The sequence below is a fragment of the Capra hircus genome, chromosome 17 (genome assembly GCF_001704415.2).
Source record: "Capra hircus breed San Clemente chromosome 17, ASM170441v1, whole genome shotgun sequence".
In the NCBI taxonomy this organism is placed as follows: Eukaryota; Metazoa; Chordata; class Mammalia; order Artiodactyla; family Bovidae; genus Capra; species Capra hircus.
This window is the reverse complement of record NC_030824.1, coordinates 56603447-56616537: the sequence shown is the minus strand read 5'-3', so window position 1 is coordinate 56616537 and position 13091 is coordinate 56603447. Positions and strand designations below refer to the sequence as shown.

The following is a 13091-nucleotide window of genomic DNA, read 5'->3' as shown; positions in this document are numbered from 1 at the left end:
GTACCATTACCAACCCCCCAAAGCTCAGATATAAGCTTTCCCAGGGTCACCCAGCAGAGCTAGAACCAGAACCAATTTCTTCTGACTCCATTACTTTCTCCAAGCAAGTGCCTTAGCACTGTAGCTATAGAGAAACTTAAAACATTCACTATATAACTAGTAAATAGGAAACAAGATACAATATTTTACAAGATAGAATGGTACAAGGTGCCATCACAGAGAAAATATTTACTGATGACGTCCAACTAATCCCCCCTGTGTCTCAGAGAAGTGGGGGGAGCGACGGGAGATGGCCAAATCATATTACAAAAGTCAACCAAAGGCATGCTTCTCAAAACGTAGTATTTTTAAATTTATTACACTTTCAGAGATAATAATTCCTCACAATTGAAGTATAGATTTAGATTCCACTTAGGCAACTAAAGTGAGCTAATTATTAGTCTGACACAGGATTAGCTTGCTAACAGTCTACAGTATAATCAATAAACTATATCTTACAAGTCTTAACTTTTATAAATCTAAATGGTATACAAGGTTTTAAATTATAAAACGTGGACTTCTACAAAAGCTATCAAACACATACCATTTCATCTGCAAGGATACCATTGATGCCATTCTCATACAAAGAAATGAGCCAATTTAATCCTCGGACTTGATAATCTCTCAGTTTACCCCATTTGACATCTAAGAACAAAAGAAAAATGACATGCACATTTTAAAGACAAGAATACAGGTGGGCAGCCCCTCCTTCATTTGACACTCAGAGGTTTAACTTGGGCCTACACACGTTTATTTTGACTGTGCCTTGTTCATTAGATTTTAAGAACGGGAATGTGGCAAGTTCCAAGTCAGGAAAGGTAGCTGCTGTGGTGTGGCGCGGAGAAGGAGCAGATGGATATGGAAGACAAGAAACACGACAGAAGGGGGAAGGCATCTGAGGCCCCCAGCCGCTCAGTCCTTATGTTATCATGTATCGGTTCTAGAGACTCTCCGGCCTATTTCCTTTCTCAATGTCAGCGCAAGTGTTTCTAACCAAGAGTTTTCACCTTCCCTGATGACCAAAACAGAGGTTTGCTGGGGCCTGTGTTTTTCTCTTAACAAAGGGGAAATAAATAAAAATTATTAATAAAAGATTGTTTTTCCTTTACCCTTCCTTACTTTGCTTTTCCAAGAGATCCTACAAAGAGAAATGGTATCTTTCAGGGTTTACATTTCCCATCCCAGAATAATTACTAAGTATATGGATCACAAATAACCCAACTTAAAAAAAAATACATGTATATTCTATATTCCATCCCTTTTGAAAACACTGCTCTGAGACGAAATGTTAGTCAACACTAGGAAAACTGGTTACACCGTAAGAATGTGAGAAAGAGTCAACTCAAATACTTCAAATTTCCTTTCTCTCTGCACCACAAATCTGGCTCTGGCCTCTAGCTTCATAATAAGAAGTGAAAACTGGGTACTCTGTAGCCAAAAGAAAAAAAAAATCTGGAGATACCACTTTAACCAGACTAATGCATTTCTAACCAGATCCTACCCTCCTTGAAGTTTAGTCTGCTAAGAGTTCAAGATGACAGTTAATTATTAAAACATCCAATCCAAATTATAAATCCTGTACTACTATAAATTTTTCTTTTCCTCACAACTACTATGATCGTACAAACTTGTCACCAAGTGAGAAAGAGAACGATCAGGGGAAAAAAAATTACTGGGCTCAGTAAAAGAACTGTGCCACCAGACAACCAAGATTATACATGCACGCATGCTACGTCGCTTCAGTCATATCCGACTCTGCAACTTCATGGACTGCAGCCTGACACGGCTACATGGACTGTCCTCTGTCCGTGGGACTCTCCAGGCAAGAATACCAGAGTGGTTGCCATGACCTCCTCCAGGGGATCTCCTGACCCAGGGATCGAGCCCATGGGCCAGTCTCTTGCACTGGCAGGCAGACTCTACCACTAAAGCCACTCGGGAAACCCGAGATTATATAAGTAAAACCTAAACCTGGTTAACCATGTTTTCTTTTGGGAAACCATTTATAAACTTTAAAACAAAGACAAAATCAGGAGATGAGTAACAAAGTCTTTAATAACTACCTTTTCCTACACATCTTTCTTCTCTAGGGCAAATATATGGCAAATTCCATTCCCATTTTTACATATACATTCAGGAAACATCAAGCACAATGGTGATTTATGCCCTTCTGAAATACAGCATCACTATCATAATGATATACTATCACTTCTAGCCAAAAAAGTATCTGAAGTTCATTTCACAATCAATAAATTTCAAAGATTACTTAAAATTCCCTTTATAAATTATAGCCAAGAAAAACCCCAACATTAACCAAAGGCTACAAGTAGATGTTTTAAAGATTAAGTAATTAAATATATATAACATACATGATGGAGAGTCTTCAAACCGAGTGCAAACATTGGTTGCTTTGGAGCTTTCTGTTAATAATTCTTCATCTTCTTCTTGCTCTGTTCTTCGGTGTCGATAGCTGCCAAGTGTAAAAGAAAATCAAGCGATTTGAGTCTTGGCTTTAACTACCAGCTTTCAACATAGTAGTCAAGAGGCTGACCAATATTTCACAGTATCTTAAGAGGCATGTAAATTAAGACTATAGAGTAATACCTTAGGTTAACCAGAACCTGATAAACATAAATGTGATAATCTAATTTCAATGAAATATGCAGTAAGAAAAACCTCATAGTTTATATTTTAATGTGAAGTATTTTGCTCCCACCCCAAAAATAGTTCCCCCAGAAATCACATTTTAAAAACTACAACTTTCACCAAAAGCTGCAGAATTTGCAGAACAGAGACTTAGGGCTTAAGGCAATGACTCTTTAACTAGAGATTCATCAGAATTACTTGAAGCTTTTTAAATATGCATGCCCAGATTTTACATCCCAACCAAGTCAGATACAGTCTCTTAAAAACTAATTTTTTGTAGGTATAATATTGCCAGATTTCTTAATCTCTAAGGACTCAGGTTAGTAAAACTACTTACTCCCCAGTTTTCAAGTTTCCACTTATACTTGTTTACTTTCAGCAAATACTTTCATTTAAATTAGAAAACAGTAGATTATATTCCACTGTTGTGATCTCTATATCTAAATTATTGCTTGATTTCTATTAAAACAACATGCTTTGTGGGAAAGATAATCAGCCTTCCCAGATAGAGAAACATTCCTCAGAAATGAAAGTGAAGGCAATAAAAATCCAAGGATTTTTTTTTTTAGTAGTTTTTTTTTTCATATTTATCTGGCCGCACCGGATCTTGGCTGTGGCACGTAGGACCTCTGATCTTTGCTGTGGCACGCAAACTCTTAGTGCGGCATATGGGATCTAGTTTCCTGACCAGGAGTGGACCCCAGGCCCTCTGCACCAGGGGTGTGGAGTCTTGGCCACTGGACTACCCGGGAAGTCCCTTCTTGCTGGTCATATGTGTTTACTTCTTGTGTTTCTCTGCATTCCAATCTTACAAAAACTTAATTCAAAAATCTACCCCTCAACCTCAAGTTACTCTCCATAAACCAAGAGAGAAACTTAACTTTGCTCTTTTTTTTAAAAATAAAATCTCCTTCATAATATACTATCAAGATGACTGATTATTACGGTTGTTAAACTAAAGATAAAAGTTGGCATATGCTTTGTTACTTCAATTAATGGTTACTTTCAAGCAACGAGGTTGCCCTAAATTCATTATTACTAACCAAACATCTTAGTTAGGGCTTCCCTCATGGCTCAGTTGGTAAAGAATACACCTGCAATGCAGGAGACCCAGGTTCGAGTCCTAGGTTGGGAAGATCCCCTGGAGAAGGAAATGGCAACCCACTCCAGCATTCTTGCCTGGAAAACCCCATGGACAGAAAGGAGCCTGGCAGGCTACAGTTCATACGATCCCAAGAGTAGGACACAACTTAGCAACTAAACCACCACCAAACATCTTAAGTTATCCAACCAGCACAAATTCTAAGAAAGAATCTATAAATTCAACATGTAAGAATTACTTTACAAATTTTGCACCACCACCTAACAATGGCATCATACAACTTGACATTTCCTTTTATATAAAGAAACTAAGTTTTTAACAAAAATTTTAAGTAGACTACCATGACATAAATCATATTATCTATAAACAAGCACAGACTTCAGATAACAGCAGTACTCCCAATCCACGTATGTGGTTTAGGAGACTAGAGAATGCCCCAAGTCAGATCTAAGTTCAAAGTCAGATTGTTCTAATTCCTTCTAGACGATATTAAGTAGGCCACTTAACCTTTGCGTTTGTTTCCACTCCAAGGAGAAGGTAACATCTGAATTCCCTACTCAATCTATATAAAAATAAAGCATTATGCCTATTTTTATTTATTTATACATGTATGGCTATATCCTACCAAGCCAACTGGGCCAAATAAGTAACAGCACTCTAACTATTTTTTTAATAAAATGATTTTGTGCTTCTAATGAAGACTATCTAAAATAATTCTGGTTCAGCTGTTAAGTATCAACTATTACTCACTCGCCAACTGATAGCAAGTTCTGTTTCTCATCCTTTTTTATTCGTGGGCGCCCTGGTTTCATCTTCAAAGGTGAGGTTGGAGTCTTCTGAGCAGCAGGCTGAATGAAATGTGCAAACAGTTCTGTCTGCTTTAATAAATACTCAAACCTATTTGCCCGGTCAGTTTGCTGGAAGAAATATGAAAACACATTTTATCAAAGTATCAATACAAATTCAGAAATCAAAATTTCAACGTCTCCATACAACAATCTCAGCAATAAAAAGGAACTCCTGCTACATGCTACAACATAGATGAGATTCAAAAGTATGATACTATGTGAAAGCAAGCAAGCATGCAACTACACACTATACGATCCAAATTCCAAACAGTGATTTTCTATATGAAATTCTAAGTAGTGATGTCTCAGAAAGGGGAGCTGAAGTGTCAGGGATGAGAGGACGAGCAAATGTCTGGGGGATGACAGAACTGGTCTACACTGTGACTGTACGGTGTCTAAACGGCCTCAACTATTTGCCAAAACTCACTGAATTAAAAACATAAAACTACTGTGTGTCAGTGATACTTGAATGTAGTTGAAGAAAAAATATCAAATAAAAAAATAAAGACACTGCAATACAGGTATACTTATTCAGAAGAGGGAAAAATGTTGTGACAAATTTTAAAAAGCTATCAGGCTTGAAAAACATCTATTAAGTTCATGAAATATTCATTAACCCTATGTAGTTCTTAATACCATTTCTTATTTTTATATCTAACATCTGTGGCTTTGAGTGTTTCCTATTATCACACAAAAAGAACAGAAGACCAAAAAAACTTAAGACCTTGAAATCAAGTTCTTATAAAAAAGAACAATAGAAATCTACAGCCTTTAGACAACAGATTTTTTACAGACACATCAATACTTTGATTTTAAATAAGCAGAAACAAGAAGACAAGAGTTCAATAAACAGAGAAGCCTGTTACTCAGTATCTCTACCCATAAATGTTTAAAATGTCAACTTTACAATGAATCACAAAACATTTTACCTAGCAAACACCAGAGGTAGTCTAATGTGCTTTTTAAATGAAAACATAATTTCTAAACATCACACCAGTGTAAAACTGAAGCCCAATTTGACACTGAAGGCACACGGTGACCACACCTCTCTAGTGCTCAAGATCCTTTAATGGTTCTAGATGTCAAACTGTGGTTCATGATCCATTAGATCAGAAATATCCAAAATCTTTGTTATCTTCTACAAGGTCAAGTCTGAGACTACTACCTTAAAGAACGAAGTATAAACTTCACGAAAGCTCTACAGAAGATTTCATAATTTCCAAAATTCTCTCACTGATTTTCTCACTGACTTACCTATGAATAGGATCATAGGTATTCTAAGACTTACTTATGAATAGGATCTAACAGATGATAAGGAGTCTGCTCAGAAGAAAACTGCTTGTCAAGGTCATGATTTTGAAAAAGGAAATTAAAGCAGGAGACTGAAAAATTTGTAAGAAGTGAGAAAAAAATTGCAATAAAGGGAGCTGTGGAGATGAGAAGCACTGTAAAGAACCACTGAAAACCTCCATTATATAATCAGATCAGTGTCATAGACTTTACAAAAACACAGATCAGAAAGAAGCTAGATCATGAGAAACAAGCCAAATGAAGATGCCAATGAAATAATTCATGCAACAGAAGAATAATGAACTAGAGTGGCGGGTAAAAGATAAAAAAAATATTTATGAAGTTAAATCTGCCAAGACTATGACACACTGTTATAAACAGCTTGGGTATTTATTAAGAAAAATTTCCATTCATTGAGAGAACACTAAATAACTGTGTGGGAAACAGATAATGAATTCAACTTCGGATACTCCTAAATAAGACTTACCAAAGGGATTTAAATGTTCAACAAGCAAATGAAAATACAATGATTGGAGGCATCTGAGCTAGAGATAAATATTCAGAAGTACTCATTTAAAAGTGGCAGATGAAAACCAGTGACAAGGCTAACTGTCCAAGAACAAATATTCAAAATGTAATGAAGGACAAATGAATAATCAAATAAGGTATCATCAAAGCAAAAAGGTCTCTGAAGGCAAGAAAAAAATTTGTGGAGTGGCCAATGGGGTCAAATACAAGTATGAATAAGGAGAATGAAACTAAAACTAAGCCAAAGAATTGTCCATTAAAGTTACTAGTGCATCACTTCTCAGCCTTTTGGCTAAGATCAGTAGAGAATCACTAATATAGTGTTAATGACAGAATCTAAGCTGTGAAGGCTTAGAAGAATGAATGGGAAAAGTAAAAATGGAAAAACATCTTTTCTTCAAATAAGAGTGACAGCAAAGAAAGGTGACAGGATAGTTACAGATGTACACAAAATGTATATATACAAAACATAACAGAAATCATAGAGTAATACATCACTTATACTTTACATATTACAATATACATTATGCACATTATATATGTGTATACAGATACATATATGCAAACTTTCAGGACTTTGAAGCCATTTTAGAAATTTCAAAAATATTTGCTGATATTGATGAGAAAGTCAAAGAACAAGGGGAACGTAATACTTGTTAAAATCAGTATTCTATGTGCCAGATACTATTCTGGATGCTGAAGACAGAGAGACTAAGACACTGTTTCCACTCTTAAGGAGGATACTGTATTGTGCAGTGATGATATTCTTACACTTTAACTTTTTAAGATTTAAAAAAAATTAAGTAAGTTTAATCTATATAAAGCACACAGAACAAGGCCCAGTACATACTATTCATTCACTGTTAGTCATTATTATTTAATCTAAACTTAAATTCAAAGCTCTTTGTAGGTACTGGTTAACTCATAGTAAAATAAAGATTCCCAAGAGGATGTGAAATGTGAGCTGGATCTTTTGCAAGTATAATATTCATATTCTCTTTTGTTGGGCAAGAAATACTATTACTATATATTTTTGTATTATATATTGTATGCATATGTGCATGAGAGCGTGCTCAGTTGCTTCAGTCATGTCAGACTCTGCAACCCTATGGTCTGTCGGCTCCTCTGTCCATGAGATTCTCCAGGCAAGATCACCCGAGTGGGTTGCCATGCTCTCTTCCAGGGGATGTTCCCTAACCAGCAATCGAATCTGTGTCTCCTGCATTGCAGATAGATTCTTTACCCACTGAACCACCTGGGAAGCTCATAATATATTGTATATGTTATTATAAATTATACATGCATTACTCGCTTTATAAACAGTAGAGTACAATGCTAGACAGATGAAGAATAAACACATGTTGAATAGTTACTTCTCTGGTCTTTTAACTCATCTCACTCCCAATGCTAAATCTAAAAAGGAGTATTAATATAATCCACATATTTACATATTACGTGAATTCATGAAATACATCTGCATTTGCTTTAATCAAGTAAGTCGAGTAAGATTAAAAAAGTTACAGTACTCCATAGTACACATATTTAAATTAGATATCTGTGCCTCAACTTTAGTAAATTTAATCACCTAATAAAAAGCTATTATGACTCTATTCATATACCTAGAACATACCATTTTTTCTTCATAGGTGGGATCTGGTTCTTGGATTTCTTTTTGCTTTCCAGGAGATGCATTGTCAAATACTTCCTGGTAAGAGGGAAAAACCACGGTTTGTTCTTCAAGAATACTCAACATATCATTATTACACTGATTTCAGCCCAAAACACATTCAAAGTAATACACTCCTGTCCTGAACTTCCTAGATACCTAAATGGCTGCCATCCTATCTGATAGGAAACCTTGATGCAAAATACGACAATAATAACAATTCACTTAACCCAAATACATAAACCTCATGCCCACTGCCAAGATTAAAGCACAAGGTTATTATCTCCAACATCCTAGAACAAAAATACTTAAAGCAAATGTTTTGTTTTCTAATCAAAAATTATAAAGCCAAATTGAACAATATAAACTGTGAAGGAAATGTTCCCTTTTAATAAAACTGCAGTATCTACTGTAGTACTACCCAAATGTACACCTGGGAAGTCACACAGTCCCCCTGATTTCCATCTTCTAAAACATTAAAAAAATTCATCATGCACTCTAAAGTGAATACTTTAACTACAGTTTGATTCCTTGATAATCAAGGTAATCAATTGATACTCAACTGATAATAAATGTGCTATTTTTACAAATTTATTCACCCTGACATTCAGAAAGTCACAAAAACCAAAAAAACAGCACCAACTTCACTGCAAAGTTCGCTCATCCATTAAAAGAACACAAGAACAGCTGGTGAAAAGTACAATTTTCATTAAAGATGTAGTGATCTGTGGTGCTACATACTGTAACAAAGTTCAGTTCAGTTCAGTCGCTCAGTCATGCCCGACTCTTTGCAACCCCACGAATTGCAGCACGCCAGGCCTCCCTGTCCATCACCAACTCCCGGAGTTCACTCAGACTCACGTCCATCGAGTCAGTGATGCCATCCAGCCATCTCATCCTCTGTCGTCCCCTTCTCCTCCTGCCCCCAATCCCTCCCAGAATCAGAGTCTTTTCCAGTGAGTCAACTTTTCGCCATGAGGTGGCCAAGATACTGGAGTTTCAGCTTTAGCATCATTCCTTCCAAAGAAATCCCACTGCTGATCTCCTTCAGAATGGACTGGTTGGATCTCTTACCTATGATTAAAAAGCTGAGGGGTGGGCCTGGTACAGCACTAATATAAGAGATCAAATGACCCAAATTTAAGTCTATCTTCAGTGCTAAGACCTTTACGAACTTGTGTAACCTTAAGCTCATCACAATCTCTGGTCTCCAGAGTAAAAGTGACAAAGCCACCTACCTAGAATAATTCACAAAATGGTACTGGGATACTATGAAAAGTCGAATATATTCTAAACAGAGTCAAGATGTGCTTTCCAATAGCAGTCATTATTTCTTTCACAGTCTTAACTAAAACAGGCAATAGATTTGGGTTTAGGACTCTTAAGGTCATATGGCTATTGGTATATAGTGTACCTACCTATCAGTCCAGGTAGGTATGAGAAATGAGAATGAACCAAGACAGGCCCCATTCAGGTTGCCAAAAAGATCATACTAATTAAAAAATGTGACTGCTCCCATGACCTACCAATACCAAGCAAAAAAAAAAAATAACCTAATACATAGGAAAGCTAACTAATGTTCCAAGGAAAGTGGGCTTTGTCAGAAAATAAATGATTTTGGAAAAATGCAGCTTAAAAACAAACAAACAAAAAAACCATACTATAATATGAAGGAAAAAAACAAAAACTAGTCAGTGAAAAGACTGGTAAAAGATAAAATCACTGATGTTACTATCCTGAGAAGAAGAAAAATAATGAAGCCATTTTTCAATAAATGAAATTGTTAAACAACACATTTTTGGTAAAAATATGACAGGGAAAGATATTCCGGGAAGGGTCAGCTTCAGAGCCAGATGTGGGTTCTATCACAGATTCTACTTACAAGACTCAATTTCCCCATCTGGAAAAAATACTACTGACAGCCGGTACTTGTTACAACATTACTATTCATAGTTAAACTCTAATTCCACTTTACCTTAAAAACAGCAACTGAAAGGCAAAACATTTAGTTTAGGCTTTAAATTATTCCGCTTTCTGATATTTCCTTAACACTTCTAGTGAGACTGAGACTTTGGTTGCTACTCCAAAATTCGAATGATAGCCTCTTTCGAGAGGCTGACAACAGTGGACAGCAATTTGCAAAGAAGTGCCGTGCGTGCTCAGTCGCTTCAGCTTTGTCTGACTCTGCCACCTCGCCAGGCTCTTTGTAGCGCGCCAGGCTCTTCCGTCCATGGGATTCTTCAGGCAAGAACACTGGAGTGGGTTGCCATGCCTCCCCTCCAGGGGATCTTCCCAACCCAGGGATCGAACCCGCGTCTCTCTTGTCTCTTGCACTGGCAGGCGGGTTCTTTACCGCTAGCGCCACCTGGGAAGCCCTGAGAACTGCGTATTAACACAACTGCTTTCAGTGTCAAACTTTCAAACCCCCTTAAACAAGGAAGCGGGAATCCAAGTTAACCCTAGCAATTCAAAACAATCATTTAAAACCTAAAGAAAAAGAAAACAAGCAACACTGACATGAACTGAAAACAAATTTCAAGTCGCTGAAATTTGAATACCAGAGGTCCTATTCCACCAAAACCCACCCTTACCTTTAAAGTTCTTTCAAAAACTAATAACACATTACCTCACCCTAGATAAGGCCGCTGGTTTACACAGAGTAGGACTCCACTGAACTGACTTATGACCTAGTACAGCACCCAAATAAAACTACTGAGCCAAACGCTCTATGGTAAACTGCCCTACCATTTCCTTATCGTGTTAATTCTGCAGCAACATTCCCTTTCAGAGCAGTATTACCTTTGCTCAATCTATCCAAGGATGGAAAAATTCCAGAAATCTCTGGGTTGCGACTATAAAATATCTCAAAACAGATCGAAGGCCAAGAATAAAATTGGAAGGAGCAAGCAACACTTTGTTCCCAGACATCGCAAAACCTTGGAGCACACCCAAAAGACCCGCCTGGCAGTTCCCCAATCTCTCCACCCTCGCAGTACTGTTACCATTCCCTGACCCACTAGCCCCAGCCCAGAAAGTAGGGAGCCATAGAGAACGGTACCAATTTTCAAAATAAGGCCAAGGCCCCCAAAGAGGAAATGCGCTGGTCTGTAAGCAAACTAACCGCCCCTCACTCACTAATTTATTCATCCATCCATCCATCACTCCCCCCACAAAATGAAATGGGGGTTCAAGACAGCTGCCGCCGCCTTGGTCGCTTCCCTTCCCCACGGAACAGTGCCTGGGAGGAGCCTCCTCTCCCTCCGAGGGAGCAGCTGTGCCCCGCTTATCCCCACTGCGCCCTCGGCCATCCAGCCCTCGCCATTGTTTCTGCGAAACAGATACCGCCCCCGCAAAGAACGGGATGAAGAAAAGGAGGCCCAAGTCCTCGGATGCGCTGCTTTTAAATGCCTTCCCCACCCCGCCTGTCTACCCCCGTACATAGAGGGAAATTTCCCTCGCCCTCTCCCCAAGTTTAGCGGAAAGTAAAATCGAGATTCAGAGATGAGCGAGGGAATTATGGGAGTCCAGCTTAAAAAAAAAAGGGTAGATCCTCACTCGGCCTCAGTAATCAAGAACATGTGTCTAATAAGAGCGTTCGAGGATTTGGCAAGGTTCGCCAAAGAGACAAATAATATAAACGTGAAGTGCCAGAAATCCACTTGAGGTTGCCTGGATAGCTTAAGCCCAAGGGTGAGAGCATCATTTCCGACCCAAACGGTCTGAGGCCGAGTTGGAGTGCGAAGGGGTGAAGTTTGGCTCTGCGTCTCATCACTAGCACAGAGGCGAGGGAACCAGTTCCTCCTCCCCATCCTGCCCTCTTTCCACACCACGAGCCGCCCTCACCTCCATCTCCGAGTCCGCGGGGCCGGCACTGGCCACGGAGGGAGCCGCCTGGGCTGCGACGCCCTCGGGGCCGCCTTTGTTGCTGCTGTTGCTCCCGCTGCCGGCGGCCGAGGCTGCGGGCTTGGAAGGCGCGCTCTCGGGAGGCGGGGGTGGCGGAGGGTCGGCCGCGGACGACATGATGTTCCGTCTGCGTCACCCGCTGCTGCCAGAGGCCGGGTCCGGCAGGGAGGAGGAGGAGGAGGCCTAGGCCTGGGTGGCTGCGTCGCAACGAGCAGATGGAGAAGCGAGAGGACTACCTGAAAGCCCCCTGCGCCGCGGCTCGGCGACGAGCCCAAACCAGGCCCAGCAACCTCCCCCTCTGGTCGCCCTCCTCTTCCGCGGGGCTCCGGGTTCGACCGGCGCTTTACCCCACGGCGGGAATCACGTCGACGAGAGTGGGCGGGGCCACTCGGGTCACTGAGGTCAGGGAAGGCTGGCTGATTCACAGGAGGGCGGAGGGTTGAGGGAAAAAGAAAGGAAAGCAAAGGAGGGACAGAGACTGGGAACTGGCTTAGCTGCCTCCTCTTCTTCCTCTGGTAGATATCATCTATCTCGCCAGCACTCAGGTCTGCTACCTACGCCACCGACTATCAACACTCGCGAGATTGATAGTTGGCTACATGACTGGGCTCCGAGTGCGCATGCGCATTCTCCCTCTTTGCCCTGGGCCACGCCTCCTTCGAGGCCCCAGAGAGCTCTTGGGTAAGGAATGGGCGGGGCCTCGAGGGAGAGATTGGAGACGTAGGTTTGTGCGTCGGCTTCCCGGCATGACGCGAGCGCTGTCTTCCAGGCGTTCTTAACGGCTCAGGGTCCACCGGCGCCTGGTCTGCTCTGCTTGGCAGGGATCTGCGGCACTCCGAGAAAACTTGCCCAGGTTTTGCGCCGCCTACTGCAGTATAGAGGCCTGTGCAGGCCTTAACACTTTCGCTGCCGCCGCTCATAGGTGTGACGCCAATGTGTTGAAGATGGTTTAGTTATCCCAGTTGACGTCTCTTATGTTTTGTTGTCTAAACAAAAGGGCCCGTTAGTGTAATATTTTTTTGTCTACACGTTAGCTATAAGAATCATTTCTAAATTCCTTCTACTTCTC

The 13091-nt window shown here is 40.1% G+C and overlaps 1 protein-coding gene across 1 annotated transcript in view; it reads right to left on the bottom strand.

The window, feature by feature from the left end:
* Positions 1 to 12597, bottom strand: part of SMARCA5 (SWI/SNF related, matrix associated, actin dependent regulator of chromatin, subfamily a, member 5) — a 35743-nt gene extending 23146 nt beyond the window's left edge. The window contains exons 1-5 of the mRNA XM_018061569.1: positions 11963 to 12597; positions 8084 to 8158; positions 4538 to 4704; positions 2409 to 2509; positions 584 to 684 (exon numbers count right to left, since the gene is read on the bottom strand). Of these exons, the coding sequence (XP_017917058.1) occupies positions 584 to 684; positions 2409 to 2509; positions 4538 to 4704; positions 8084 to 8158; positions 11963 to 12139 (621 nt within the window). The 5' untranslated portion in view covers positions 12140 to 12597. The remainder of the gene's footprint in view (positions 1 to 583; positions 685 to 2408; positions 2510 to 4537; positions 4705 to 8083; positions 8159 to 11962) is intronic.